This window comes from Salvia splendens, chromosome 9, assembly GCF_004379255.2.
Source record: "Salvia splendens isolate huo1 chromosome 9, SspV2, whole genome shotgun sequence".
Taxonomy (NCBI): Eukaryota; Viridiplantae; Streptophyta; class Magnoliopsida; order Lamiales; family Lamiaceae; genus Salvia; species Salvia splendens.
In genome coordinates, this window is record NC_056040.1 from 10,355,461 (window position 1) to 10,383,271 (window position 27,811).

The window sequence follows — 27,811 nt, forward strand, 5'->3', positions numbered from 1 at the left end:
CTCTTCCTTGGTATCCGGCGCTGCCCCAGAGAAGAAGATGTTGATCAAATTGCTCTCCACAAAATGATGTTTTGAAGCAAGGTTTTTCAGCGCGTCGCTCTTTAAATCCGTCCCCTCCGATCCATTTCAAGTTTCTCAATTAGCGACTGGAGGTGGGGGGTCGTACAGAGAGAGAGGGGCAAGTAGGCGAGGGAGTGAGATATTTGTTGCATTCATTTTTGTTTATAAACTTTCCCAAATGCAAGCATTCTTCTAGAGACGTTCTATTCAGCCCAACGTGTCTTAGAGTGTCCAAGATAGGAATAGCCCAGCCATAACCTAGCCACAAACTCCTCCTGTCACATCATCAACACTAAAAATCCTTCTGCCACATCATCAAGACAAGCAAATAGCTCAGCCATAGCCTAGTCATAGCCTAGCCACATCACTCAAAATTATATAAAACAAATAATTAACAATCACACAACATACAGAATTAAATTTACGACACAGATACGAGAAAATTTAATAATACTATTAAAATTTAAAAAATACATTAATTAAAAAAAGTACAATAAAATAAAAAAAGTACATTAATTAAAATAAAGTACATTATTAAAAAAAAAAATCACTTCTCGTCGCCGTCGTTGTTGTTCTCCATTTCGCGTTGTTGTTCTTGTACATAAATTAAGATAGAGAGAAAACTCGTTAAAACAAGTGGTGCGAATGAAAATGACGTGCAAAGCGCGTATATATAGTGTTTCGAAAATTAAAAAAAAAAATTCGCTGGGCGATGCGCTCGGCGATCCGGACCCTGCAATGGCACCGAGCGGATCGCCGAGCGCATGGCCGAGCGCCCGTATATCGCCTAGCGCTAGGCGATTTTTTTTCGGAAAACCGCTAGGCGGTTGCAATGGTTCGCCGAGCGCATCGCCTAGCGTCGAGGCTCGGCTAGGCGGTGCGCTAGGCACCATTGTGGATGCTCTAAGGAGTCGAAAATGGATTGTAATGGTGATGAGGTGGCGCTGAGATTTCAAGATAATATGTCAATAATGAGGTTGTAATGGTTTAGCCCTTTTTTAGTCGGCTATGGTGATTTCTCAATTTTAGTTTCTGTAGAAGCAGAGGGAGGGATTGACGGCGTGGGTCGGGGCTGAAGGAGTTGTGTGTTGGAGAAGGAGATGGATGGTGTATTGGCGTGTTTTTTCATGTAAAACCATTTTAGTTTAGTTACCAGATTTTTTTGCTTTAAAACGTGTTTTCGGTTAATAATCAGTATTATTTAGCCATTTTATTTAATTACATCTGGAATTATTTATGTATACTCTAAAATATTTTTCATATTATTTATGTATACTCTAAAATATTTTTCGTATATTTTCTTTATGGATTCATTTTATTTTAAATTCTATTTTTGTGCTAGGTGGTGATGTTGGAAGTTCAAGTTGCCCTATTATTATTGTTGATATTTTGATTTAGAGACGAGCCCTTTTTCTATTATTGTGTAATGTATTAAATAAAAAGATAATTAAGTATGAGAGAGGAAAAAGTAGAGAAAAGAAAGTAAGAGAGAGAGAAAAGTAAGTGGGAATAAATGTGTTGACTTTCATTAAAATGATAAATGACTCCACTAGTGATAGAGAATTATTATTGAAGCTTGGGTGATACAAATATTATTATTGAATCCAAGTTAGGAGAATTAAAGCGCATTAGTGAACTACATCATTCTTCTATTTGTATTTTGTACTATATCTTATTCTATTTCATTCACGCATCTCCTGTTTTGTTATTGCTTTATTTTATATTACTACACTCATATCAAATATTAAAATTGTGTAATATTATATGTGGAAAATGAAATGTTTCATTTAAAGTGGGTTGAGAGAAGTACAAATGTCTTTTTGTTGTTATTTATAATGTTTTTAATTATTTATAATGTGTTGAATACTTATTTTAATTAGTTATATTCTTAATAGTAAATATTTTTATTTATTATTTACTCTATATTCTTTATTTTAACTATGTAGTTGTTAATATATCTATTATTGGAAATTTTATAGTTCCGTGCATATCATGGATGATAACACTAGTTATTTAAAAACTTTCAATAAAACTTTGTCTAATTTTTTGGATAGTCCAAAATAGTAAAACTAGTTTATTTTGTGGGGGGAGTATATGTGAATTGTTATTTCAATGACAACAAGTGGTATTATATGTAAAATAAAATTGGATTTATGTTTTTTTTTTCGAAATGAGAAATATGGAAAGTTGACAACTTTTCTTGTTTTATGATTTTTATTTCTTATTTGATAAATAAATAAATAAATAAATATAGAAATTTAAGAATTACTAGCATAATTATGACTAAATAAATACTCCTTCGGTCCATGTTACTCGCATTTTTCATTTTAGGTCGTAAATTTGAGATTGATTTTTTAGTGTAATTAAATTAGAATTGTAAGTGTAATGAGTTATTAACTTAATCTAATATATTTATTAAATAGTTAATTCTAACTTAAACTATAAATAGTGTAAGTAGTATATAACTTAAGGAGTACGGTTATAATGGGTCATTGAAGTATACTAGATTAAGAATTACATATGTGAACGAAAATTGATTATTTTACCAATTCAATTAGTCTAAGATCCTTCTCATCTAAGTCTGAGGGTTTACGTCTTTATCAGATAAAATCTTCTCCGAAACCCCACCAGCGTCAAGCATATTTTGAATCTTCCTTTGCGCGTCGAAATTCTCACCACACCATCGATCAAAGTCTGCTTTACGACATCAGCAAATGAGTTCCATCGCCCATTCCTTCAACTCCGACTAGATCTTCACGAATTGGATTAATTTGCAGAAGTTTAATCATGGCTAGGGCTCAGGACAATTGGGAGAGGCTGGTTCGCGCCGCGCTCCGGAGCGACCAGCGGGCCGGCCACGAGCGGACACCCAGCGGCATCGCCGGCGCCGTACCTGACTCACTTCAAAGGAGCACCAACATCAATGCGATTTTGCAGGCTGCCGATGAAATTCAGTCGGAGGACCCCAATGTTGCCAGAATATGTAAGTGAAAGATAAAATTGCTCTTGCTCTTACAATTGACGGCAAGTTGCTATGCATCAGTTTGTAACATAATCGATTTGTTTAGATGCTGTAAGAAATGTGTTTTGAGTGTGATTTTGTTTATCTTCTGAAATTAGGTTTTATGCTCATGAGAACTAGGTGTAACTCTGGGCATAGGCCTCTGAAATATCCGTTTGAATTCGGATCCGATATTAGTAACATGTAGCTTTTCTCCCCTTCTAAAAAATTCGCACAACTTTTACTGGAACTGCAGCAGGTTGATAAAAATATGTTTAAAAAAAAGTCCAATAATAGATATATTTGGTCGCATGATGTGATACTATGCGTCAGAAGTAGTTTTCTGTTTGCAGTGATTTGCTCATCCGTTATAGTGCAGTGCAAGTTGATGAAGGTTGATTATATATGGAGTTGGAGGTGTCTGCTCGCAATAGATTTTGGAAAACTCTTCTTCCTCATTTTGTTTGTGTGTTTTTGAAGTTGGGCTTATTTTATTCATAACAATAACACAACAACAACTACAACTACAACTACAAACAGTACAATAGTATTAATAAAAAGAACAAAAGAGGATGTGGGTGCTTTGCTCATCAATCTTATTAAACACCTATAAATTGGATATAGCAAAGGTGGCGGTTGACTGAGGGCTCTAATCAGGGTTTAGTTTGCATTAGATGGGGCCGTAGAGTCAGAGCAGTTCAGACACTGATATATTTTCAAAAGTGTTAAAGTGGGTAGTAGCAATCTGAATCTATTTTAGTTTCATATTGTTTCCACGGTCTATGGAGACTTGGAGAGTGCTAAATGCAGCATAACTGTGATGATGATATATGTCGACAGGCTTAGCTAAAGAAATTATTAGCTCGTATTAAGCTACTAATTGATGAAGGTTGATTATATATGTGGGTTGAACTTGGGAGCTGGAGGTGTCTGCTCGCTATTGATTTCAGAAAACTCTTCTTCCTCATTTTGTTTGTGTGTTTTTGAAGTGGGGGTTTTATTATTCGTAACAAAAATAAAAAAAACACATCTCATTGTTTTTCTGACTTTTTTCTAAATATTTTATTCTTGTCCATTATTTTGGTGAAGTTAAGGACTTCATATGATTTTAAAGCAATTTCTGGTAAAAGGTTGTTGAAATGACATCCTTTGCATCATAATGTGGATGAAGGGCCCCCCTTGTTTGTATGTCTCTAATTTTCAGATCCTTGTAATGCATTTCCTCACTATTTTCTACTGTTTTGGCTTTTTGTTCCATTTCATTTCTTCTATGTGATCTACAGAGATGCCTTTGGATGATTTAGATTTCACAGGTTACCGAATATTTGCTCTTTGAAAATGAGAAAACAGTATTCCATTCAGTCATTCCGAATTTTAATGTTCGTTTTTCTTTCTTCTTTGTTAAGTATGTGAGCAGGCATATAGCATGGCTCAAAATCTGGACCCGAGCAGTGATGGTAGAGGAGTTCTTCAGTTTAAAACTGGTTTAATGTCTGTAATTAAGGTACAGTGACAGATTTGCTGTATTTGCTTATGGTGTTTATTTAAGCAAAACATATAAAACCAGGCAATTTGCAAGTGAAATAATTGTTTTATCTGTCGCTGGAAGGAAAAAGAAAAAGAACCTAGTTTTGATTCACATATCAGCACCTCCATATACAAAACTAAGATATGTTTCTATACCAAGTGTTTGGCGGTTAGTTAACACAGAGTTCACCTTTTTGTCAAGTTTAGAAGTTGTGCATCTAAAGATGGAGAACATATACTACATTTATTTAATCTATGCTATATTTATGCATCATTGGGCTCATACATCAGCTTAGTTTGGTACTTTTTCATTCTTAGTCACACCTTTGAGCTCTACTTTTGATGCAGCAAAAACTTGCTAAAAAGGGCGGGGCCCCAATAGATCGTAATCGTGATATTGAGCTTTTATGGGATTTTTATAATCGATTCAAAAAGCGGCACAGAGTGGATGACATTGAGAGAGAGGAACAGAAATGGCGGGAATCTGGCACTTTTAGTGCTAACATTGGGGAGTATGTTTTTTATTATTCAATTTATTTTTCACTTGACTATCATCAATTTGTCTCTGCTGGTTCCGCTATTCATGTTTCATAATTTTTGTTCAAGTATACTGCTGAAACATAATGGTTGGAATGACAATGTCATTTGTATCTGGATACGCAGCCATATGGTTTGAGCAACCAATTCCTTGATCTACTAATGAAAAAGACAAGTACAAAGGAGCGAGGTCCCAAAGCAGAACAAAAATGAGGCATTGAACACTACTACATAACAGACTCTAATAGTATCGAATCCAAAGAAATCCTTGCAATCTCTACATTCTGGAACCCACCAGGCTACCCTTATTCTTTCCTACTGGAACCGAATTCTTTTTGGACTTCTGTTTATGATAATATTCCCATGACTAGAAGCTTAAGCATGTGCGGTATCAATTCTTCAGTGTGCGTCAGTCCCTCCTTCAACATTCAAATCAGTTTTGTTGTCAAATCTGCCACCAGTGGTTCTGCTCTGATCTGCCTCCTTTTGGAATGGAAGCAAATAAGAGTTTAAATTTTTAGTTGGCTTTTATGGAGTACTTTAGCCTTGGATGAATGAATATGTTTTCTTCCAACATGCTCTTATTTCTAATAATTATTACTCTTCATTATATATTATTTTATACGCTAACATCTGCTTAACTTTAGTGTTGCGGCATTCTGGATATAGATTATAATGTCATACCAAAAAGCCTTAATAGCTTGACTGTGCTTTTGTACTTGTTTTTTTAGCTTGGACCTTAGATCCTCAAAAATGAAAAAGGTGTTTGCTACGCTGAGGGCTTTGGTTGAGGTAATGGAGTCCCTTAGTAAAGATGTAGTACCAGAAGGAGTGGGAAGGCTTATTTTGGATGAGGTACTCTCTGCCTTCTTCATGTTCTTAGCTCGTGCAGCATCAACTTCTTTTTCAGTGTTCACTTTATTTCATTTAATTGTTCATTTCCCCTTTACTTATTAATATTGAGTCAAGATTAAAGTGAACTCTTCTTGGTGAAATACATACATAACCTTCCACTTGGTTGATTCATCTTGTTTGTTATTCCAGTTAAAAAGGATTAAAAAGTCAGGTGCAGCTATTTCGGGTGAACTCAGCCCATACAACATTGTCCCTCTTGAAGGACCATCTTTAACCAATGCTATTGGGTACTTTCCTGAAGTAAGTTGATGTTAATTTTATGAGATTGATTTCTGCCTCTTATCATTTTCACGACATTTGTAGGCATTTGCTGAAGCACAAAATAGTCTTTGCATATAATGTTTGTCTGACTCTCTGCGAAGAGACGCATTACAAACCCCTGAACCTGCGACTTTTTGTTTCTTTGACTTGGATGTTTTTTTGTAACTTTCTATATTTTATTTTGTGCTAATGGTCTATCTGCTAAGGCTGTTTGATTTATGATCTTTGCAGGTAAGAGGTGCAATATCAGCAATAAGACGTACTGACCATTCTCCTCGGCTTCCACCTGATTTTGCAATTTCTGGACAACGCGATCTGGATATGTTTGACCTCTTGGAATATGTGTTTGGTTTCCAGGTGCTTTTAATTTTATCAACCATAGAGTATACATGTATTGCTAGATATGAAGAAGTTGTTCTGTGCCTTCTACAATTGATAAATGCCAACAACCAGGTTTTTGTTTCTTTTCTGATAGTCAAAAGGTTATAGAGAGTTGTCATGATGCCATCCGTTGGTACTCATTGTACTCTATAGCATCTAGAATGCTTGCTAAATGAGCGAAGCTTGTCTACTGCTTGCTTACTGACTGATATTTATTGCTTTTATGACCTTTAATTTTGTTTTAACCCATGTCATTGGGTGGTTTGGCATAACCTTTTGCAGAAAGACAATATAAGGAATCAACGTGAGCATATGGTCCTTACTTTAGCCAACTCACAGTCGCGACTTGGAATCCCAGTTGAAGCAGATCCAGTTAGTGCCTTAATTAGGTTTACTTGAAGAAAGTAAATCAAAGATATTAAAAAAATCCTTTATTTATGATAGCTAATCAATTTCTAATATGCATTTGCAGAAACTTGATGAAAGAGCTATAAGAGAGGTCTTCTTGAAGGTCCTCGATAATTACATCAAATGGTGTAAATATTTGCGGATACGTCTTGTATGGAACAGGTTGTTTGATAGGCATCATTCCTGCTGTATTTCCTGCAGATTATCCGTACTAACCTAAGTTTGTTTAGTTTATATTTTTGCTTACTAGTCATGTGTCAGTACTCTTCTAGTTCAGTTTATCATTTTGAGTAGGTTTAAGAGTCTTTAGTTAATTAGTAGTTTTAGCAAGTTGGGGTCTGGCAGTAGAGTCTTATAAATAAGGCTATGTTTCCTACTTCTAATTGTCCAGAAATATAGTTTTGTGTCCAGCACTCCAGCTTAATTGCTGTAGCCCTTTTATTTTCTGGAGGTGTGGCCTCTTCAGAGGAGGTTTATTTTCTGTTATTTCCATATTCTACCCTTTTATTTTATGTTCTTGCATCTTTTACCTTCCTGTTTGTTTCGATTAAGTTTCAAGCCTTGTACCCCTTTACTCTTATCATTATTTCTGCGGCATTATGCTACTTTTGTTGAAAATTTGTGAATTAACTTTTAATTTGTTCCCTGTAGCTTGGAAGCCATTAACAGGGAGAGGAAGCTTTTCCTAGTTTCACTGTATTTCTGTATATGGGGCGAAGCTGCGAACGTCCGTTTTCTTCCTGAATGCATCTGCTACATTTTTCACCATGTATGTGTTTGGTGCCCAAGTGGCTATTTTCTTTGGAAGTATGGTGTTCTTTATGATTTCTGATCTTGTACTTTTGGAGAGTGTATATTGTAGTACCCATGCTTCGATTTGTGTGGTATTAGTGCATTACCCTTGCTTTGCATTGACCAAATATTATAACTATTGCTTCGCTGACTCTTGACTAACTGGGCCTTGTCTTATCACTATTTTTAACTTGTGATTTAGAGTATATTCACTATTATTGGCTCCTTCCTGCCCGCCCGACTAGGCTTAGTTCTTTTTCAGCACAGTTATTTTGGCTCACATATTTGATGTGTAAAATGGTTGCCAAAAAAAGGAAACAAGCTAAGTCAAGTGGGACAACTTGAAAAGGATCATGGGCTAAGTCAAGAGGGACAGAGGGAGTATTAATCTTAGTAAATGGACCCCACAATCCACTAATACTAATTCCACTACTTTATCTCTCCATCTCTCTTACTTTATTAATTTTTTTTCTTCCTCTCTCTTACTTTACCAATTTTGCATTAAAACCTGGGCCGTTTCCAATGTTCCTATTTTAGGAAACATAGGGAGTGTAAGATATGCATGTACATCTAGCCGTTGTCAATGTATATACACATAATTCTGAAATCTTAACACTATTAATGCAGTTGAAATATTTTTTCAGGTGCAATTTTAAATTTTGTTCTCATAAAATTGAAGGGATATAACTTACTGTATAAGTTATAGGATACTGAAAACAGGAAAATTTCTGATAGCCTAGTACAACTAAGTCAAGTTGTGATTGATTATGTGAATAAATGGGGGTGAAAGAACCAAAAAAGAAAATTTCTCTCATTAGGCCACTGTCATCTGTACATTATTATTATTTGTAATATAGTTTATAAAGAGTCTTGGCAAGGGCTTCGTCACAGGTGCTTCCATCGGTTAGACAAGGGCCTCTTTGAGGACCTATGACTTCTATTTTCAGCTGTGGTACAGAAAAGAAAAGCTTTTAAATGTATGGATCACTGCAGTTTAGACAGTGCCATAAGTATTACTCCCTCCGTCCACTAATACAAGAACACATTTGACCTGGCACGAGTTTTAAGAAATATAGTAGAAAGTGGGTTGAAAGGGTTAGTGGAAGGTGGGTCCTACTTATATATATTAGTTTTATAATGAAATGTGAATGAGATAAAATTAGTGGAATGTGGGTCCATTACCAAAAGTAGTAAAAAAACAAATGAGAAGTTTATTGGTGGACGGACGAAAATGGCAAAATGGGAAGTTTATTGGTGGATGGAGGGAGTACTATAAAATATTCTATGAACTACTATACACATATTACATCCACTACTAACAACCATTGCATGGCTCGACACTTACTGTAAACATCTTACAAAATTTACATTGAACTTTGCAATGCTCAGTTTTGTCGTCTTACTTGTTAAATTTTATAGATGGCAAGGGAGTTAGATGCAATTCTGGATCATGGGGTGGTGACTCATGCCCCAAGCTGTACACGCGAAGATGGTTCAGTGTCCTTCCTAGATCAAATCATATGTCCAATATATAATACAGTGAAAAAGGTAAGTACAATTTCGCTTACTGCTTGCCTATGACAATTTTTTCTCTGTTGTCTTGCTTAAGATGTGAGGCAGTCTGCAATCTGCAGGATATCAAGTATCTTGATTGATTCCTGCCTGAGTTTTCAGCGAATCTACAGATATTTCTCTTAGGGTCTGCATGACAACACCCCCCCCTCTCTTTCCCTCTTTTGATATAGAACATTTTCGGCTTTAGACATACTTACATGCTTGAAATGTAGTAATGGTATCATTTTGTCATTGTGAAACTAAATTTAGTATTTCTTCATTCCTTGGTATTAACAATCATGCACTATTTGTTGTCAACAGGAAACTGACGAGAATAATAATGGGAAAGCTGCGCATTCAAGGTGGCGAAATTATGATGACTTTAACGAGTATTTCTGGTATGTTCTTCCTAACTATTATTCCAAGTGCTATGTGAATATATTTTTTACCTTGGATTTAATCCTCTCAGCTCACTTGTAGGTCCCCTGCTTGCTTTGAGTTGAGTTGGCCTATGAAGGATACTTCACCTTTTTTGTTGAAGCCAAAAAAAGGAAAACGGGTGGGTTCTGATTTCTCCAACTAAGTTAGGCAAAATTTCGTTTCTTGCGGCAGTCTATGCTTGTTTGTTATTATCTTTAGTTCTCATGTTTTTTGTTCCAAAAAAAACAGACAGGTAAAAGTTCATTTGTTGAACATCGAACTTTTCTTCACCTGTATCGGAGTTTCCATCGTTTGTGGATCTTTTTGATTGTAATGTTTCAGGTAACACTGCAATGCTATCTTCCAAATGTTGTTTGCTTAGTGTGCCTTTCTTTGGCCTTTATGCCCTTATTATCTTGCAGGCTCTTGCTATTATTGCTTTCAACGACGGCAAGCTTAATCTCAATACGTTTAAAACAATACTTAGCATTGGCCCAACATTTGCTGTTATGAATTTCCTGGAGAGTAAGCCATTAGCTTTCTCTTGTCATTACTGTGCATTAGACTTATGATCTTTAACCTCCATTGTTTTCTCTGCCATCTAATATTCTATAATGGGCTTCTTACTCGGCATTAGGTGCTTTAGACGTTCTACTTATGTTTGGGGCTTATACTACTGCCCGTGGCATGGCTATCTCAAGGCTTGTTATCCGGTTCTTTTGGTGCGGCCTGAGCTCTGCATTTGTGCTCTATGTCTACCTGTGAGTGTACTTTTTTGGCCACTGGAGTATTTTTTATTATAAATTTTCCGCTAACATAGTAACTACAATGGTTTTCAGGAAACTGTTGGAGGAAAGGGATAGAAACACCCCAGATTCATTCTATTTTAGGATTTATGTCCTAGTATTGGGTGTATATGCTGGTGTGCGTGTACTGTTTGCGCTGCTGCTGAAATTCCCCTCATGTCACAGGCTATCTGAAATGTCTGATCATCCATTTTTTCAATTTTTCAAATGGATTTATGAGGTATTAGCTCTTGTGCTTCATTTTATTATTGAATATGATCTTTATTTTGTTTAACTAAATCAACCTAAAAAAGGAATGATTGTGCTTTTCATAATTGAACAATTATACTGTCACTATCTTTATGCACTTGGTATCAGTGCAAAAATCAACATCTGTTATTCACTGTCAACCTACGTAATAAATGATCAAATTGTCACATCCTTTTGGAGGTTTTGTCTTTGATTCGCTTTATGAAAATTCCTCTCTGATATACACACAATCTAACACTCTTCTTACATGGTCAAGATTTCTTTATGATCAACTAGGTTGGTTATGATGTAGAAGTGTAGAACTAACTTCATAAGACAATTGAGTAGGCTTGCTTTACTCTACCTCTAACTTCTGTAATGCAATTATTTTCAGGAACGCTATTTTGTTGGTCGTGGACTTGTTGAAAAGACCACTGACTATATGAGGTTTGCCTTAACTTCTTTAAGTTCGTGATGTTATGCTTTACTGCCTGCAATTGGTTTTGCAATCTCTCTCTTACATCTTTCAAATTGTTGGAAATAAAATTTATATTTGATTTGTTGGCAAAGGAAAGAAATATAAATATAACAATATCCCATATTGGTGTAAAGAGAGAACTGGAACCACTATATAAGTCTCGTGGGCCACTCGTATCACCTGTTGGTTTTAGGATGGAACCCTAGGAATTTCTAACATTGTAGCAGAGTGGGTTGCGGACTATGGGCCAAATTTAATTGTCCCAAGAGTATATCTTGAGTTTTGGCAGGGAATGTATGATAATTTTTTGATATAGTTTGCTTTGTAAGGAAATTGGAGGACTGGGATAGAGGTTATTATTGTCCATTTGTTTAGATGGTCTTGTAGGTTGGAATAGGAGAACTTTGAAGATGTTGGGGAATCTCCAGATGGAATATGGTCGAGATTAAGGATAAATTAAATCATGTGACTTTTGTTTTAGACTTTGTTTGCTGTATTGGCAAAAAGGGTAGATTGAAGACTCTTTGATTAAATATGGTTGAATGAAGATTAGGAATGCTGATTTCCACTCACATTCTAATTCTAACTCTTCTAAAATGGCTTCTGTTTATATTGTGATTCTGTGACATATGCAATGTGATATACTCAATTGGTTATTTGGTTTCATAATGCCTTGAACACCCTTTCCTGATGGGAATTGAAAGGCACAATAATAAGTTGTACTGCTGCTATTGTTGTCAGTTGACCTCTACGGTACAAATTATATGTTTTAGTTGGACTTGGGAATACTATCAGATCCCATCAATGAGTTGTCTTCATATTTTGCACACTAATATCTTGTTAATTGTTTGTTGGTTGTTATTTTTCCTCAATGCAGCTATGTTTTTTTCTGGCTGGTGATATTTGCCTGCAAATTTACTTTTGCTTACTTTCTACAGGCAAGTTGTGTTACCTTCTTCTAAGAAATTTGTTATAATTTGGGGCCATTTCTTTACCTTGCCTAAAATTGTGATAATTTGGTATTGACAGATTAAGCCTCTTGTCAAGCCTACTAATATAATTGTAGAGCTACCGCGGCTTCAGTATTCGTGGCACGATTTTATATCTAAAAGTACGTCTTTCTCTTACTTGCATCCTTTACTGTGCTTTTGATGGTATAGACTGGTGCTGTGGTAAAATACATAGTCTGAGCTATATAGGGTATCTCCCTTGTAAAAAACCAATTAATATTCTGAGCTTGAAAGAAACTAGAGATTTTTTAACTTAGAACACAAAGTGATACATTCTCGATTGAGGTGCTGTTTCTATGAGATGATCCTGAGTCTTCTTATAGAGAAAATCATATGATGTTATGATGATTATTATAGTTCTCATGCATTGTCAACTAAAGGACTTTGCCTTACTTGATAATTGAAGCACAAGAAAATTCTTCGTTATATCTCATACCGCCCTATATACATGGAAGAAGTACCATTATTAAGCTACTTTGTCCCCGCACCACCTATTGCTTGAAACCCGAATCTTATTCACGATCTTCATTTTATTCTTTGTTTTTGCTTGCTAGCATAATTACTTTTTCGTGGAGTTACTATTAAAAAATGTCGATATTAAAAATTCAGTAGATATGTCACCATCAGTAGATGTAGCTAGTGGTCAATACTTTTGTCCAATATAGATTATTATAGCGATTCAGTTGCCAGTTTTTTATGCCTAAAAAATAGTTGAGCCTCAGAATTATTTTATTTTGAGGATTTGATTTTTTTACTAATTCAACTTTGGAACTTAATTCTCCTTGAGTCGTGAAGAAATGAGAATGTAGAATTCTTTATCGAGTTAAAAATCTGTCTATGAGGTTTTTTAGTAGAACTTTATTTCACATGGGAAGGTCGAATCTGTAAATAATTTCCTTTTTAATGTATGAATAAATGTCACAACAATCTGATGCTTTTTATTTGGTTTTTGTTGCAGACAATAATAATGTATTGACTATTGCTAGCTTGTGGGCACCTGTTATAGCTGTGAGTATATATTTACTTGTATTTGTGTATATCTTTTCTCTGTGTATATGGAATTTAAAAGATAACAATGTATCTTGGGTTCATGAACTCAGTTGAACGCTTTCATCTTTCCCACAAACAAATTTATTGCCTCACATCTACTGTAAAGGGTTAGGGGAGTCAGGTCCCAGAAACAAAGCTTTATAGAAGTTTTTGGGTCTTTTTACTCATGACTGAGATGTCTTTTTTTGAGGTGGGGGGGGGGGATGGGGGTTTAATAGCTCAATCTGATTTTTCCCTTTTTGTAGTGCTTCTGGTCATGTTGCCAACTGTTTGAAAGGAAGGGTTTGTGCCTAACTTAGGACGTGAAAAGCAACTCTTAGAATCCATGTTTCACATCCTGTTGGCATGAAGATTACACATATCGCTAATGCCATGTTTTACTCTTTGGCATCTATAGTGAAATTCTGTGCACACTGCAAAACTAAATTAGAACACGAAACTGTAATCCAAGATATAAATAGCTTATAAATGAATGGAGTACACATAAGGATTAGATTATCAACATATACTATATGTACTAGATAGTTTTTTTTATAGGAACTACGCATTAATAGTTAGTGTGGCAATATAACAACATATTAATATTTACCCTAGCTAATTTCAGGAATAGCTGATGAAGATAATATATATTTTCAACTGACACTCACTTAATGATAGAGTAGAATAAAGAAAGGGTGGCTCTTAAATTAACTGGTTGAATTCTCAAATATCTCTCTTCAGTGTACTACTATTGTTAGGATTTGATTTTTGTTGTAGTCTGATAGAAGGAAGGGGTAGACATTTCTGATGTATCCTTTCTTGTTAGTAAATGAACATATTTGCTCTGCTTTGGTGTTGCAGACAAGAGTCAATATCACTAGTATTTTGTATTTAATTTGCTAACCCTTCATGTGTTCTAGTTGATTAGCGTTAGAGTTATCTATTTTAGTCAATATGGGACTTTAAGTGCTTGCTTGAGCTAGTGAGAGAACGGAGCATCAATGACTGGGCAGGAGAACCTCCTGATTGTTCTTCTTTCGTTGGTTTGGTTCTTGTTGGTTCCGTTTAACCGTAACATGCAGCAATCAAGAGTGAGGCCTGCTATCTTTCTTTGGTACAACTATAATGTTCATTTCTCATGGGCTCCTAATGGTGTGGACATTGTATCCAAGTAGCTTTTGAGTTACTTTCCGTATCTTGATAAATGGACCCTTGCCAGAAATTCCCGCCCTAATCCTCTTGTTATTTATTATTATTGAATGTTTGCAATATACATGTGTTCTGTTCTAATGTCCTAATTTTGTATTCATTTGAACTGATCCTTTTTTCCCCCTACAACTATTCCATCTGCAGATTTATCTTATGGATATCCACATTTGGTATACTCTACTATCTGCAATTTATGGCGCTGTGATGGGAGCGAGGGCTCGCTTAGGGGAGGTACTGCTCCGGTTGTACCATCTGTCAAATTGTTATTTAGTTACACTCTTTTGTAAGCATCATAATTCTGCTTTTTTTGTCTTATGGTTATAATGATCATCTGAAGATTCGATCAATTGAAATGGTTCACAAGCGATTCGAAAGTTTTCCGGGAGCTTTTGTGAAAAATCTCGTGTCTCCACACATCAAAAGGTAAATATCATAAACGAGTTCCCTATCTATTGAAGTTTCAAATTGGTTGGAAACTTTCTTGACTTTTTATCACATGGTATTTTAGGATGCCATTTGGTGGTGAATCATCCCAGCCCCAGGTCAGTGCGTCTGAATCCTCTGACCAGTTCTCTACAAGTTTGGCTTAGATTTGGTCCATCATGTTGATGCATATCCACTGTGGCCTATATGGCATTTTTTATATTGTCTTTTTATGACCTTTTCCAATTGGTTGTTGGGGTGGTAATTAAAGAAAAGATCAGTAATTGCCATTGCTGTTTCAATTAGTTGATAGATAGGAAAGATAACCATACTTCCTAGGATGGAATTTGGGGTTCACATTGTCGGAGGAAAAAGTTCAGACTGGTTCATCCCAGTTGATTAAACAATATCGGCTATCTGTGCTACCTATTGCTCAATATATAGGAGTATAATGTTCCCCAACAGATTCTTAGACGCTCTTGCTTGTATTCCTTGTTTTCCATTTGATATTTTACTGATATGCTGAGATATTGATGTTCTCGCCAGAGTTCTTTTGACCACGACAAGACCTATGCTGCCATATTTTCCCCATTTTGGAATGAAATTATCAAAAGCTTGCGGGAGGAAGATTATATTAGTAATAGGTCCGTAGTTATGGGCTTCCATGTTCAGATTATCACACTGTATATCCTTTCTTCTGAGCAGTTGCTGACAATTGTAATCCTGATGTATACTTACAGGGAGATGGACCTACTTTCAATGCCAAGCAACACTGGAAGTCTGAAACTGGTTCAGTGGCCACTTTTTCTTCTGAGCAGTAAGGTGCTTGCCTCTTTGACTTGTTCGCCTCCCTTGATTATTATAGGTTCTTAGTAATTTTAAAATAGTTTTATAGTAATACTTAGTAACTGCTATCTTGTCCATTTTTAGATATTACTAGCTATTGATTTAGCTTTGGATTGCAAAGACACACAAGCTGATCTCTGGAATAGAATACGCAAAGATGAGTACATGGCGTATGCAGTTCAGGAGTGCTATTCAAGTATCGAAAAAATTATGCACTCTTTGGTTGATGGAGAAGGAAGACTTTGGTGAGGCATCTTCATTATCTCAAGAAGGATTATTTTTTGGGTTTCTTATTTCTTCAAAAAGTTCAGCTCATGATCTCTTGATGTTATCCAATTGTTTGTTCTTGTTTGTCTGAATACAGGGTAGAAAGGGTATTTCGTGAGATCAATGGCAGTATCTCCGAAGGGTCGTTAGTCATTACTTTATCACTTAAAAAGCTTCCTGTCGTGCTCTCTAGATTTACAGCTTTGACTGGGCTACTGGTATTTTCTTTTCCCTGGAGTATTGTTTACATTTATTGCTATAAATTAGCAAATGATCTTTCTTCTTCTGGAGATCTGAGGAGTTTGTTTAATATGTTTTCATCTGAACTGCCTGATATACTGTTTACCTCCTAATTACCATGTCACTGTCCTGAAAAGGGAAAACTATGAATAGAGTAACTAAACTAGTGAAATTAATTATAGGAACTAGGAAGATCTTTACTGTATCCCTGGGTATATGATTGTTTTTCATAGCTTGATGATTTATATATGAAAATGCTAATAACTTTATTCATGAATATTATGTTACATCTTTTCTTTTTAGCTATTGTAGTGATATCTTTTGTATTGTATAGACACGCAACCCCACGCCTGAACTTGCAAAAGGTGCAGCTAAAGCTGTGTACGATTTTTATGATGTTGTTACACATGAATTACTGTCGCCAGATTTGAGGTAAGCATGCTTCTCATAGTGGCCTCTGAATCCTTTGTCTAATTTTCACATGATGAGAAACATTTAATTTCTTTTCTCCAGGGAACAACTTGATACATGGCATATATTGCTGAGGGCTAGGAATGAGGGGCGCCTCTTTTCAAGGATAGAATGGCCAAAGGATCCTGATATTGTGAGTGCTGCTTTCCACTCCATTTAAAACTAGGAAGCAACATGCTATTATTATTTGTATTATTAATATTATTATTACCATTATAATTAATTTTTATGCATTGGGGGAACAGAAGGAGCAGGTGAAAAGATTGCACCTACTTCTGACTGTGAAGGACAATGCAGCCAACATACCTAAGAATCTTGAAGCAAGAAGAAGATTGCAATTTTTTACTAATTCATTGTTTATGGACATGCCACAAGCTAAGCCAGTTTTTGAAATGATGCCATTTTGGTATGTTCTTCATATGATTACTTTGGTTATTGTTAGTACAATAACCTATTCTATATTACTGTGAAATATATCCTTGTATCATGTTACAAAGCTTTTGGTTTTTTTCCAACAATCCTCTCAAACTCCTTGCTTCAATTGGCTTGAAACAGTGTGTTCACACCATACTACAGTGAAACAGTGCTTTACAGCAACTCTGACTTGCGGGTTGAAAATGAAGATGGAATATCAATTCTTTTCTATCTTCAGAAAATATTTCCAGGTTTTTCACTTATTTTGATTGGTTGTCCTGCCATCTCTCTCTGCAAAATATATAATTCCATAATTGTAACGCTTGCTTTTACCTACAAGTCTTGCTTCTGTCTGGAAAATATTTCCTGGTTTTTCACTTATTTTGATTGGTTCTGTATATTTGTCCGGAAAAACTCTTTCGTCCTACACATAGTGTGATAGCTTTTGGTCCTAAATAGTAGTACTATGTTTTGGTCCACATTTAACGGTTTCGGCAAAAAGATAACGGTCAATAATATTTTGACCAGATTGGTAACTTAATTGCATTTAAGTTAAAAATTAGAAGGAGAAGAATGTCCTTTTGTACTCTTTTCTTTAATACTCCGTATTTGTTTTTTTTTAAAATCTAAGTATTTCTTAACTTTTATAATTCGAATGTATTTAACTTAATAATCTGGTTGACCGTCAACTTTTTGGCTGTACCGTTAAGTATGGACTAAAACATAGACTATCACATATAATGTATAGGAACAAAAACTTTATCCAGGCAAATGTAGAGGACCAATTTTAAACATTGGTCTATTTATTTGTACCGTGGTTTAAACACGTCTGTAACTTTTGTGGGCCTTATTTCTCGAAGAGTTGACAGACACTTCACATCATAATGAGCTTTTGTCATTCTTGTTGTAGCAGGATTCTAGAAATTAGTAGCCTGTTTATAACCGCTAATATTAAGATAAAAGCTTTTCATATCTTTGTTGCTTTTTTAATTGCATGGTAACATTGTCAGGGAAACATGTAGATATGGGTGCAGTACTTTATGATATATTGCAGTTCATGGAACATTTTTCTGGGAAGAAACTATAATTCTTTCTGTTGTTTTAAAACCTCATTTCCTGGACATCTTATTACTATGGAAAATTTCATGTACTATATAAACCCGTCCCATAAAAATAGACACTTTGGGGATGACACGGGTTTTAATGTCTAATTGGAAAAGTAGAACTTCTATTGTAGAAGTGAGATAGAAAGAAAAGTGATTGGAGTATTGTTAATGGAGAATGAGACCCACCTTATTAGAGAGAATTTTTCCATAAATGGATATGGAATATTTTTTAGGGAATGAACGAAAATGGAAATAGTGTGTATTTTTATGGGACAAAGAGAGTATATATTTTTTTCAAATTGATTGCTATCACCTTAGGATATTACTTAATGAATTCAATCTGTCAGTTTTGTTGGTAACATTATAATATCATACTAGTGTACTGCAGAATCTTATAAATGCCTTTTGATTAGTTCAGTATTACATAATTTTCACAAGGCCAATTTTTGGCAATACAATGCCTGCAAAAAAAATCAATTGCAATCTTAGTTCATAATCTTGGAATTGGTGTCTGAGGTGTGCATTTTGGAATATCACTGACATCTATATGGCCTTTTCAGATGAATGGGAGAACTTTTTGGAACGTATTGGAAAAGGTGATAGAGGTGATGCTGAACTTCAAGAAAGTTCAACTAGTGCTCTGGAACTTCGGTTTTGGGCATCTTACAGGGGACAGACTTTGGCTAGGACAGGTTTTGCAGATTTTTTTCAGTAGTGAAGTTCTTATTGTTAATACTTTACATGGAAAACATGAGAAGGTTCGTGGTTTCTTTGCTCCTACCAGTTCTGATAGTTTTTCCTGTCTTTGGTGCAGTGCGTGGTATGATGTACTATAGAAGGGCTCTGATGCTACAGTGTTACTTAGAGAGAAGATCTCTGGATGGTAAATACTCTAATTCGTAATTTTTCTGGTAGTGAGAAACTGTAAAGTATTATTCATATTAGGAGATACAAGATCTCTAGATGGTAAATATTCTATTGCCTACTTTTTTCTGTTAACGAGAAATTGTAATGCATAATTGGGTCTCTACTACCATGCAGAGGATGTCTCTTCCCAGACAAGTTTCACCAGTCAAGGTTTTGAGTTGTCACGTGAAGCGCGTGCTCAAGCTGATATAAAGTTCACTTATGTCGTTTCCTGTCAAATTTATGGGCAGCAAAAGCAGCGAAAAGCTCCCGAGGCTGCTGATATTGCTCTGCTGCTACAGAGGTTTGCCATTAAGTCGGCTTACTTCTTATAAGTATTATGTTATCCCTGCTTATAGAGGAGCTAACTATGTGTGTTTTTTGATTTTTGCCAATACTAGGAATGAGGCACTTCGTGTTGCTTTTATACATGTGGAAGAGAGTAGCAAACCTGATGGAACAGTTGCAAAGGAATTTTATTCAAAGCTTGTTAAAGCTGATGCACATGGGAAAGATCAGGTAAAGGGAAGTAATAAATAAAAGTATCGGGCCATCAATGGTTCCATGTTTACTTTGTGGGGCTTATCATTTATAAGATGTAGGGTTTCAGTTTGTGTATGCAACAACTTAAGACATATTGATGCATTGTCCTTTACGTTTTTCTCTCTTTTGCTTGGACAAATATCAACTAGGAAATTCTGACTTTGAAGCCAGAAAAGTAAATCATATAATGTATAACTATGCCTGAAAGTGTCTAGATCCCGAATTGATTATTGTATCTTCCATCAATTATGCAACAAATGGCTTGGTTTTTCTAATGCATAGCTATATGTTATCTTTTGCCTTACCACTCTACCCAGTCAACAAGCTTACACTCTCCTTAGCTTTCAGCTCCACCCGGGTTGAATTTGTTTTGGTTGTATTCTACAACAGAAAGTTTTGGTTTGCTTTTGCTTTGAAAGGATGGATTACATCCCAAATATTCATATGCTGTAGGCCTGTAGCCTTGTTGTTCTTGTGTATTTTCATGTAAACTTAAGGACAAATATTGCTTGAAACATTTATGCTCACTGGTTGTATAGCTGTCAAAATAATGCTTGATCTATACTTGTTACTCTTAAATAGTGAGTGTATGTACATGACATTCGTAACAAGCAAACCAACGTTTATCTGAATCTCTCTTATCTTTGTCCACCTGACATGGGCAATCAAACTCTTGCAGATAGGCACACACTCATTTTTTCGTTGTTGTATTTTGCAATGTTGAATTCGGTACCTTTCACAATATGTATCCGCACTAAACAGTATTCAGTTATCTATTTTCTTGTACTGGGTATTGAGTTTTGTGTTCATTTACAGGAAATATTCTCTGTTAAGCTTCCTGGAGACCCTAAGCTCGGAGAAGGGAAACCTGAAAATCAGAACCATGCAATCATTTTCACTCGTGGAGACGCTGTTCAAACTATTGACATGAATCAGGTTTTTTTTCAAATTAAACTGTATGCCATCAGTGAGTTTTGTATATGAATGCTATCTAGATATGAGTACATTATCCAGGAACAATCAATGTTCTAGGAGCTTTTTCGCTTCTAAATTACTGTTTCAAACTTCAGATTTTTAGAAAGTTTACTGGATTTAAATTGGTTGGTACATCAACACATCATATTCAGGTGCTAACTATATACCTGACCTGATTATTAATATTGAAATTAGAGAGATGAATGCACACTACTCGAAATTTTTAGGATGTATGTTTGACATGTATTTGATTTAAGTATTTCTGAATGTGGGGAAGCCCTTACAATTTTTTGAGCATCTTTCTGTGTATATCATCCGTCTGGTTTCACATTAACAGTCTGAGCAAATGCTACTTTATCTTCTTTCTTGGTGACTTATTTTCATTTCAGAATATCCCTTATGTCTGCTTGTTTTAGGACAACTACCTTGAGGAGGCTATGAAAATGAGGAATCTCCTTGAGGAATTCAGGGGAAATCATGGTCTTCGACCTCCCACAATTCTTGGTGTGAGAGAGCATGTGTTTACTGGAAGGTTAATCACACATAAGCGCAAAGACAGTCTTACTTATATTCTTTTCTTCAGTCACTTGCAATCTTCTTAATGGCTGTTTATTCTGTGTTTAAACATGCAGTGTGTCCTCCTTGGCTTGGTTTATGTCCAACCAAGAGACTAGTTTTGTCACCTTGGGTCAACGTGTTTTGGCAAAACCTCTCAAGTAAGTTTAGTAAATCATCGATACATTTTTGACAGATGTATGTCATTTTTGCTTTTCGATAGCACACCTTGCAAACTATAGTTTTGGACCAGATGTGCTTCTGCATTTTGTAGTGATTCTTCTTGCTTCATGTACTTTGACTTCTTACATGCTCCTGCTATTCTGTCATGCCACTTCCATTTCTTTTAATTTAAAAAATGGTCGTTTTCACATTTTTTCCCACCGCTGTAAGTATTTAAGTTATATTCTATATTTCACAACACATTGAAACTTTTGCAGAGTCCGTATGCACTATGGACATCCAGATGTTTTTGACCGAATTTTTCATGTTACTCGAGGAGGAATTAGTAAAGCATCACGAGTTATCAATATTAGTGAAGACATATTTGCAGGTAAATTTAAAAATATTGGTTAATTTCTATGGTCTGTCACAACATGGATTGCCATTATTCTCAGTACACATTACGCAATTTTTCTGATAGATTGTGTGACACCTCAATTTAAAAAATTGTATACTCCCTCCATCCCACTCTAAGTGGAGCATTTCTAATTTGGCACGAGATTTTATGTAGTGTTGTTTTGTGAGTAAAGTGGAGAGAATAAAGTAAGAGAGAGGGAAAAAGTAGAGATAGTGATATTTCTATATCTAGAAATGTGTCATTTAGAGGGGGATATCCCAAAAAGGAAAACGTGTCACTTAGAGTGGGACTGAGGGAGTATTAGACTAGAGGTCTATAGTTTATCCTACATGATAAATATAATATCTGCAATGATATCGAGGAGTTGGGCCTGCACATAGGAACATGGTTTTTTAGAGCAGATGGTATATGGTGTCTAAAGATCAGACACCTTTCTCCAATTATGAAATCATTATGTTGTCCTTTTGGCAATCTGTGCATCTCAAGGATATACTTCTGCCTCACTTCTTCCTGCGAAACCTAGCATATGAAACTGCTGATGCATTTGCTCTTCCTGAATTGTAGGTTTCAATTCTACACTAAGACAGGGAAACATCACCCACCACGAATATATTCAGGTCTGGAACGAAACTCATGCACTTAATGGTAGAATATTATTATCTTATTCTTCCATTTTCTTTTATAGGTTGGAAAGGGAAGAGATGTTGGGTTGAACCAAATTGCTTTGTTTGAAGGCAAAGTTGCTGGAGGGAATGGAGAACAAGTACTGAGCAGGGATGTGTACAGGCTTGGGCAACTTTTTGATTTCTTCAGAATGCTATCCTTCTTTTTCACAACTGTTGGTTTCTATGTCTGCACAATGGTATGTTCTAGGTGTTTATTTTATTTTGTTTTACAAAATCATGATTATAGGTGCTGCAAAGTTTACTTAACCATCTTGTAAATTTTATCTTTCTCTGCAGATGACTGTGCTTACTGTATATGTATTCCTGTATGGAAGAGCATATCTGGTAACCTCTTAACTCATTAATATTCAACTTTATTTTTATGTCTAATCCACTGCCATCAAATACTGTGCCCATAAACCAATAAACATTTGTGAGGCGTGCCTCAGTGCGTGGTGGCTGACAATCATACTGAGGCACTTAGCTTTAAGTTTTTTTTTTTGCTGTTTTTTGAGCTTTATAGGTTCGAAATCTTACGGGATGTAATTACTTAACAATTAATATGACGCGGGCTACTATAAAACAAGCCTAATTAACAAATCAAAACAGAAAAGAAACAAAAACTAGTGCTAATAATATCTACAGAAAAAGTAGTGCCCTTTCCCTTGTTTTGGTCGATCACGTAGTCCAGTATCTTGACAAAAATAAAGCTGGCGTCCCATAGCCTCCTTAGAATTTAGAATATACCTGCAATGCTAACATCAAATGGCTGATTGAATGGCACACCCAAATCTCGCCATATAAGGCTCGAGTGTTATGAGGCCACTATTTATTTTGGTAGCATTCACCTGCACCATCTGTTTCTAGTTTAATCTAGAGTTAAAATGGTATCAGTAGTTAAATTTAAGGGTTATCTTGAGTGTGTGAATTAAGTGCCTATTTGAATGAATTTATGTATCTTATAACAAACACATACGTACACACATAATGTGTTCCGTAACCAACAGTTCGTTTGTTTCTTTCCCAGGCATTTTCTGGACTTGATGAGGGAATTTCAAAGCAAGCTGAATTGTTGGGTAACACAGCTTTAGATGCTGCTCTGAATGCTCAGTTTTTGGTCCAAATTGGTATTTTCACAGCTGTGCCTATGATAATGGGTTTTATACTTGAATTGGGATTGCTGCAGGTATGTCAATATTTGATTACAGTCTATGAAGTTTTCATAATTTTATTGTCTATCTGAATAATGCTTTAAGATGATAATGGGCAATTTTCTTCCAAATATCATGTAATAATCCCCTTACCATTGGTATGCAGATAATGACCACTTGTTTAGTTATTCTTAATGTGCCCCATTTATTTCTCCTTTTTCAGGCTGTTTTTAGTTTTATCACGATGCAGTTTCAGCTGTGCTCTGTCTTCTTTACATTTTCATTAGGAACAAGAACTCATTATTTTGGGCGCACAATCCTTCATGGAGGTGCAAAGGTATTTTTGTTAACTTGTTGTTATGTTTTTTAAGCCCATATAGGTCAGCATCTTAATCTGGTTTAAATATGCTTTACCAGTATCGAGCAACAGGCAGAGGTTTTGTTGTTCGTCACATCAAGTTTGCAGAAAATTATCGACTTTACTCAAGAAGTCATTTTGTCAAGGCGTAAGTAGCTATCTTTACTTAGTAATGTTTTGGTACTTATTAGTGTTTATGTAAATCTTTTTAATTGACCCATGTGCCTATGGTTTTGAATATGCAAAAAAGACTGGTGTGGATGAGATGTTATCTGTGTTTGTGCTCAATATTCTAAGTTGATCTGTTTGCTTTTATGGTTGTGAATATGCAAAAACAGTCAACTGGCTAAAACTGTTTTTTTCTCAGGTTGGAAGTCGCATTGCTTCTTATAGTTTACCTTGCGTATGGTTATGCGGATGGTGGTGCTGTTTCCTTTATTTTAATAACTCTGAGCAGTTGGTTTCTTGTCATCTCGTGGCTCTTCGCACCTTATATATTCAATCCATCAGGATTTGAATGGCAGAAGTAAGTTGTAGTTATAGTCCCTACAAGATTTTCTTTTTAGATATCAAACATTTCTGGAAAATTTCTTCAAGCTTGCCGTCCATATGATCATTTTACTAATTCAAGATTTCAAGGTTAGAATTTCTTTCAGGTGCCTATTATTTATTTTGATGTTTTTGACATAACATACAGGACTGTAGAAGATTTTGATGATTGGACTAGTTGGCTCATGTACAAAGGTGGAGTTGGTGTTAAAGGGGATAATAGCTGGGAATCTTGGTGGGATGAAGAGCAGGTCTGTTTAGTGTATATCTGCTGGGTTTAACTATTTGCATTAAAAATCTAAAATTCTCGGGGCAGGAAGTGATGCTTTTTTTTTCTGTGAACGCCTTTTGAATTCTTCATTGCATGACATTACTCCTTTTCTTTTCTTTTCTTTTCTTTTCTTTTCTTTTCTTTTCTTTCTTTCCTTTGTTAATGGTGGTTTTTGTAAGGATTATTCTTGAGCATTTTTTCTTAAAGCAGCGTATTAGTTGGCCATGTGCAGTGCCACATGAGGAAGGGTGTTCCTCTCTGCCTGTCCGAATTTTTACTTCTTGTTCTCAGTAGTTCCCTTAACAGCTCTTCATTCTTGCTATTTATTTCTTGTCTACAGATGCATATTCAGACCCTACGAGGCCGTATTCTTGAAACAATTTTGAGCTTAAGATTTATAATGTTTCAGTATGGCATTGTTTATAAGCTCCATCTTACTGGCAGCAACACATCAATTGCGGTATGTTTCATCATTTCCCTTTTGCCACATCTTGTTTCCGTCCTTTTCTTCTTTTTTGTTTCTGTCTTTTAGTTACAAGTATTGGTGGTGTCTGGTTTGCTTTGATCAACCTAGCTAATGACCATATGTTGGAAAATCTTGTTTAAAGAACAGCTTCAGCATATTGCTCGTTTTCATTTTTAAGCACCGTAGTAGAAAGAAGTTTTCATATTTTCCTGGTGAAAGCCGTTTCTATGTGATGCAAGAAAGCTGAAGTTGGTCACAAGGAGCAAAGGGGGATTTCTGATATATGGCTTTAGCAACCAAAACTTCCTGACCATGTTATTTACTACCTCCGTCCCTTAAAAATAGAAACTATTTCCATTTTAGTCTGCCCCTTGAAAATACTCCCTCCGTCCCACTAAAGATTACTCACTTTCCTTTTTGGTTTGTCCCAATCAAGATGACCCATTACTAAAAATGAAAACACCTTTATCTCTACTTTATTCCCTCTCTCTTACTTTACTCTCTCCACTCAACACACAAAATAAAATTGCATAAAAACTCGTGCCGCCCAAGGAAGGGGTCATCTTCCTTGGGACGGAGGGAGTAGTAACTTTCTATTTTTTGAAGTGGACTCCACAGTCCACTACTTTACCCACTTAGACCTTCCTCTCTCTAATTTGACTAATTCATCTCTCTTTCTTTGCCAATTCTGCATTAACACCCTTGCCATTTCAAAAGTTTTTATTTTTCAAAGACGGAGGTAATACTATATTTTTAGATATTTTACTGCCAATGTGAAAAGAGAAAACATTTGTGTTTTGCTTAGTTTGAAAAATAAAACCAAAATGGTAACTTGTATCAATGGATACTTGTTTCTCTTTCTACAGTCCTAAACCATATACTTTATACAGCGTACATGGCTTGTTGATTTGCATACTTCTAGATTGTGATGGAGTTCTACCTCCATTCTGTCCTTGTCAGTGGTTTCCTTCCTTTCTTGGGGGTTGTAGATGAATCGTGTATACATTCTAGTACATATTCCTCAACGCTGGTGATTTTCCCAAATAGAGGGAAATATGGTCACCTATTGAATGGGCTGTCCTGTATTCCATGGAAGTTTGTTAATAGTTGTTGGGGGGGGGGGGGTTGTTCAGGACAAAAAATCTGACAATTGAATTTTTTGTAGTTTGGACAACAGATATTATGTGCAAAATATGAAATCATGAATGTTAGTAGCAGGATGGCTTATTTTTTACCTAGATGTTCCGTTTCCATCATACAAAAATTTTTCTTAGCAGTTTGATGTACATTATATTATGTAATTCTAGGTGCTGCTTTTTTACAGAGATTTTATGCGAATGTCAGATAACTTACTTTTACTACTATCTTATGATTGTTTCAACCTCTGCTAATTCTTTATCTGTTTTTTACTTCAATTTGTTCAGGTGTATGGCTTCTCTTGGGTTGTACTGATTGGGATAGTTCTGATCTTTAAGGTTCATTTTTTTGTGGTACTTGATTTCCTTATAATTTTCTGTTAAAATCTCAATGCTAATTCCTTCATTTTCTTTTGCTTCAGATATTCACTTTGAGTCCTAAAAAGTCTACTAATTTCCAGCTAGTGCTACGGTTTATGCAAGGAGTGACAGCCATTGGACTCATTGTTGCTCTTTGCCTAGTGGTTTTGTTCACAGACCTCTCTGTTCCAGATTTATTTGCTAGCATCCTTGCGTTTATTCCTACTGGATGGTGCATTCTTTGTGTAAGTAAATGTCATAAAGTGATGCTAGGTTTCCAGCTATTTCTCGATCAAATTAAGCAAACATACTTTGAATTAATTAATGGATAAAGACACTGCTAAGTCAGAAATAGATCTCCATTTACTTGTCTGTAACATATGTTATCTATTTGATTTACAATGACTAATATTGCAGTTGGCAATTTCATGGAGGAAGGTAGTGAAGAGTTTAGGGCTTTGGGACTCGGTAAAAGAGTTTGCCAGAATGTATGATGCTGGAATGGGTATAATCATATTTGCCCCGATTGCTATATTGTCTTGGTTCCCATTTATGTCTACCTTCCAGTCGCGTCTCCTCTTCAACCAAGCTTTCAGTCGAGGACTGGAGATATCTCTTATCCTTGCTGGAAACAAGGCCAACATCGAGGCTTCTTCTTTTTAACTAGTCGATCTGTAGATTTTGGCTTCAAGTAAGTTTGTATGGTTGGAATTTTTTTGCCTTTAATTTTTGTATTTGTTGTGTTAACTTTTGATTGTGGATGATGTATGCGTAGCTATTGTAGATATCATGTCTAAAGGGTTTATATACCAATCATTCTTTCATGTTTGTCTCGTATATTCGACTCGACTGCTGGTTCAAGGATTATTGTAACAGTTTTGTGTTAATCAGTTATAAACCTAGATTTCATGTA

The 27,811-nt window shown here is 35.6% G+C and overlaps 1 protein-coding gene across 1 annotated transcript; it reads left to right on the forward strand.

The window, feature by feature from the left end:
- The first annotated feature begins 2,614 nt into the window (after positions 1 to 2,614).
- Positions 2,615 to 27,811, forward strand: LOC121748294 (callose synthase 10-like). Its single transcript, XM_042142557.1, has 51 exons — positions 2,615 to 3,043; positions 4,468 to 4,565; positions 4,937 to 5,100; positions 5,857 to 5,980; positions 6,170 to 6,280; positions 6,533 to 6,658; positions 6,965 to 7,054; positions 7,155 to 7,252; positions 7,742 to 7,859; positions 9,302 to 9,430; positions 9,758 to 9,834; positions 9,917 to 9,995; positions 10,106 to 10,198; positions 10,279 to 10,381; positions 10,494 to 10,617; positions 10,696 to 10,882; positions 11,285 to 11,337; positions 12,246 to 12,306; positions 12,398 to 12,479; positions 13,337 to 13,386; positions 14,761 to 14,847; positions 14,954 to 15,039; positions 15,125 to 15,158; positions 15,586 to 15,683; positions 15,780 to 15,861; positions 15,970 to 16,130; positions 16,250 to 16,370; positions 16,727 to 16,824; positions 16,906 to 16,996; positions 17,109 to 17,269; positions 17,419 to 17,528; positions 18,944 to 19,075; positions 19,198 to 19,266; positions 19,425 to 19,593; positions 19,691 to 19,808; positions 20,649 to 20,768; positions 21,224 to 21,339; positions 21,440 to 21,523; positions 21,803 to 21,915; positions 22,507 to 22,559; positions 22,628 to 22,804; positions 22,905 to 22,952; positions 23,635 to 23,793; positions 23,982 to 24,095; positions 24,176 to 24,264; positions 24,484 to 24,642; positions 24,814 to 24,916; positions 25,277 to 25,396; positions 26,827 to 26,877; positions 26,961 to 27,143; positions 27,316 to 27,811. The coding sequence occupies exons 1-51, from the start codon at positions 2,848 to 2,850 to the stop codon at positions 27,559 to 27,561; spliced, it is 5,715 nt and encodes a 1,904-aa protein (XP_041998491.1). The 5' UTR covers positions 2,615 to 2,847; the 3' UTR covers positions 27,562 to 27,811.

Excerpts from the sequence above, each read along its gene's own strand:
- LOC121748294 (XM_042142557.1), top strand. The coding sequence starts at position 2,848 with ATGGCTAGGGCTCAGGACAATTGGGAGAGGCTGGTTCGCGCCGCGCTC. Across the intron at positions 15,159-15,585 it reads GTGAATCATCCCAGCCCCAG|AGTTCTTTTGACCACGACAA; the intron begins GTCAGTGCGTCT and ends TGTTCTCGCCAG. Across the intron at positions 19,594-19,690 it reads ATTGCTCTGCTGCTACAGAG|GAATGAGGCACTTCGTGTTG; the intron begins GTTTGCCATTAA and ends TGCCAATACTAG.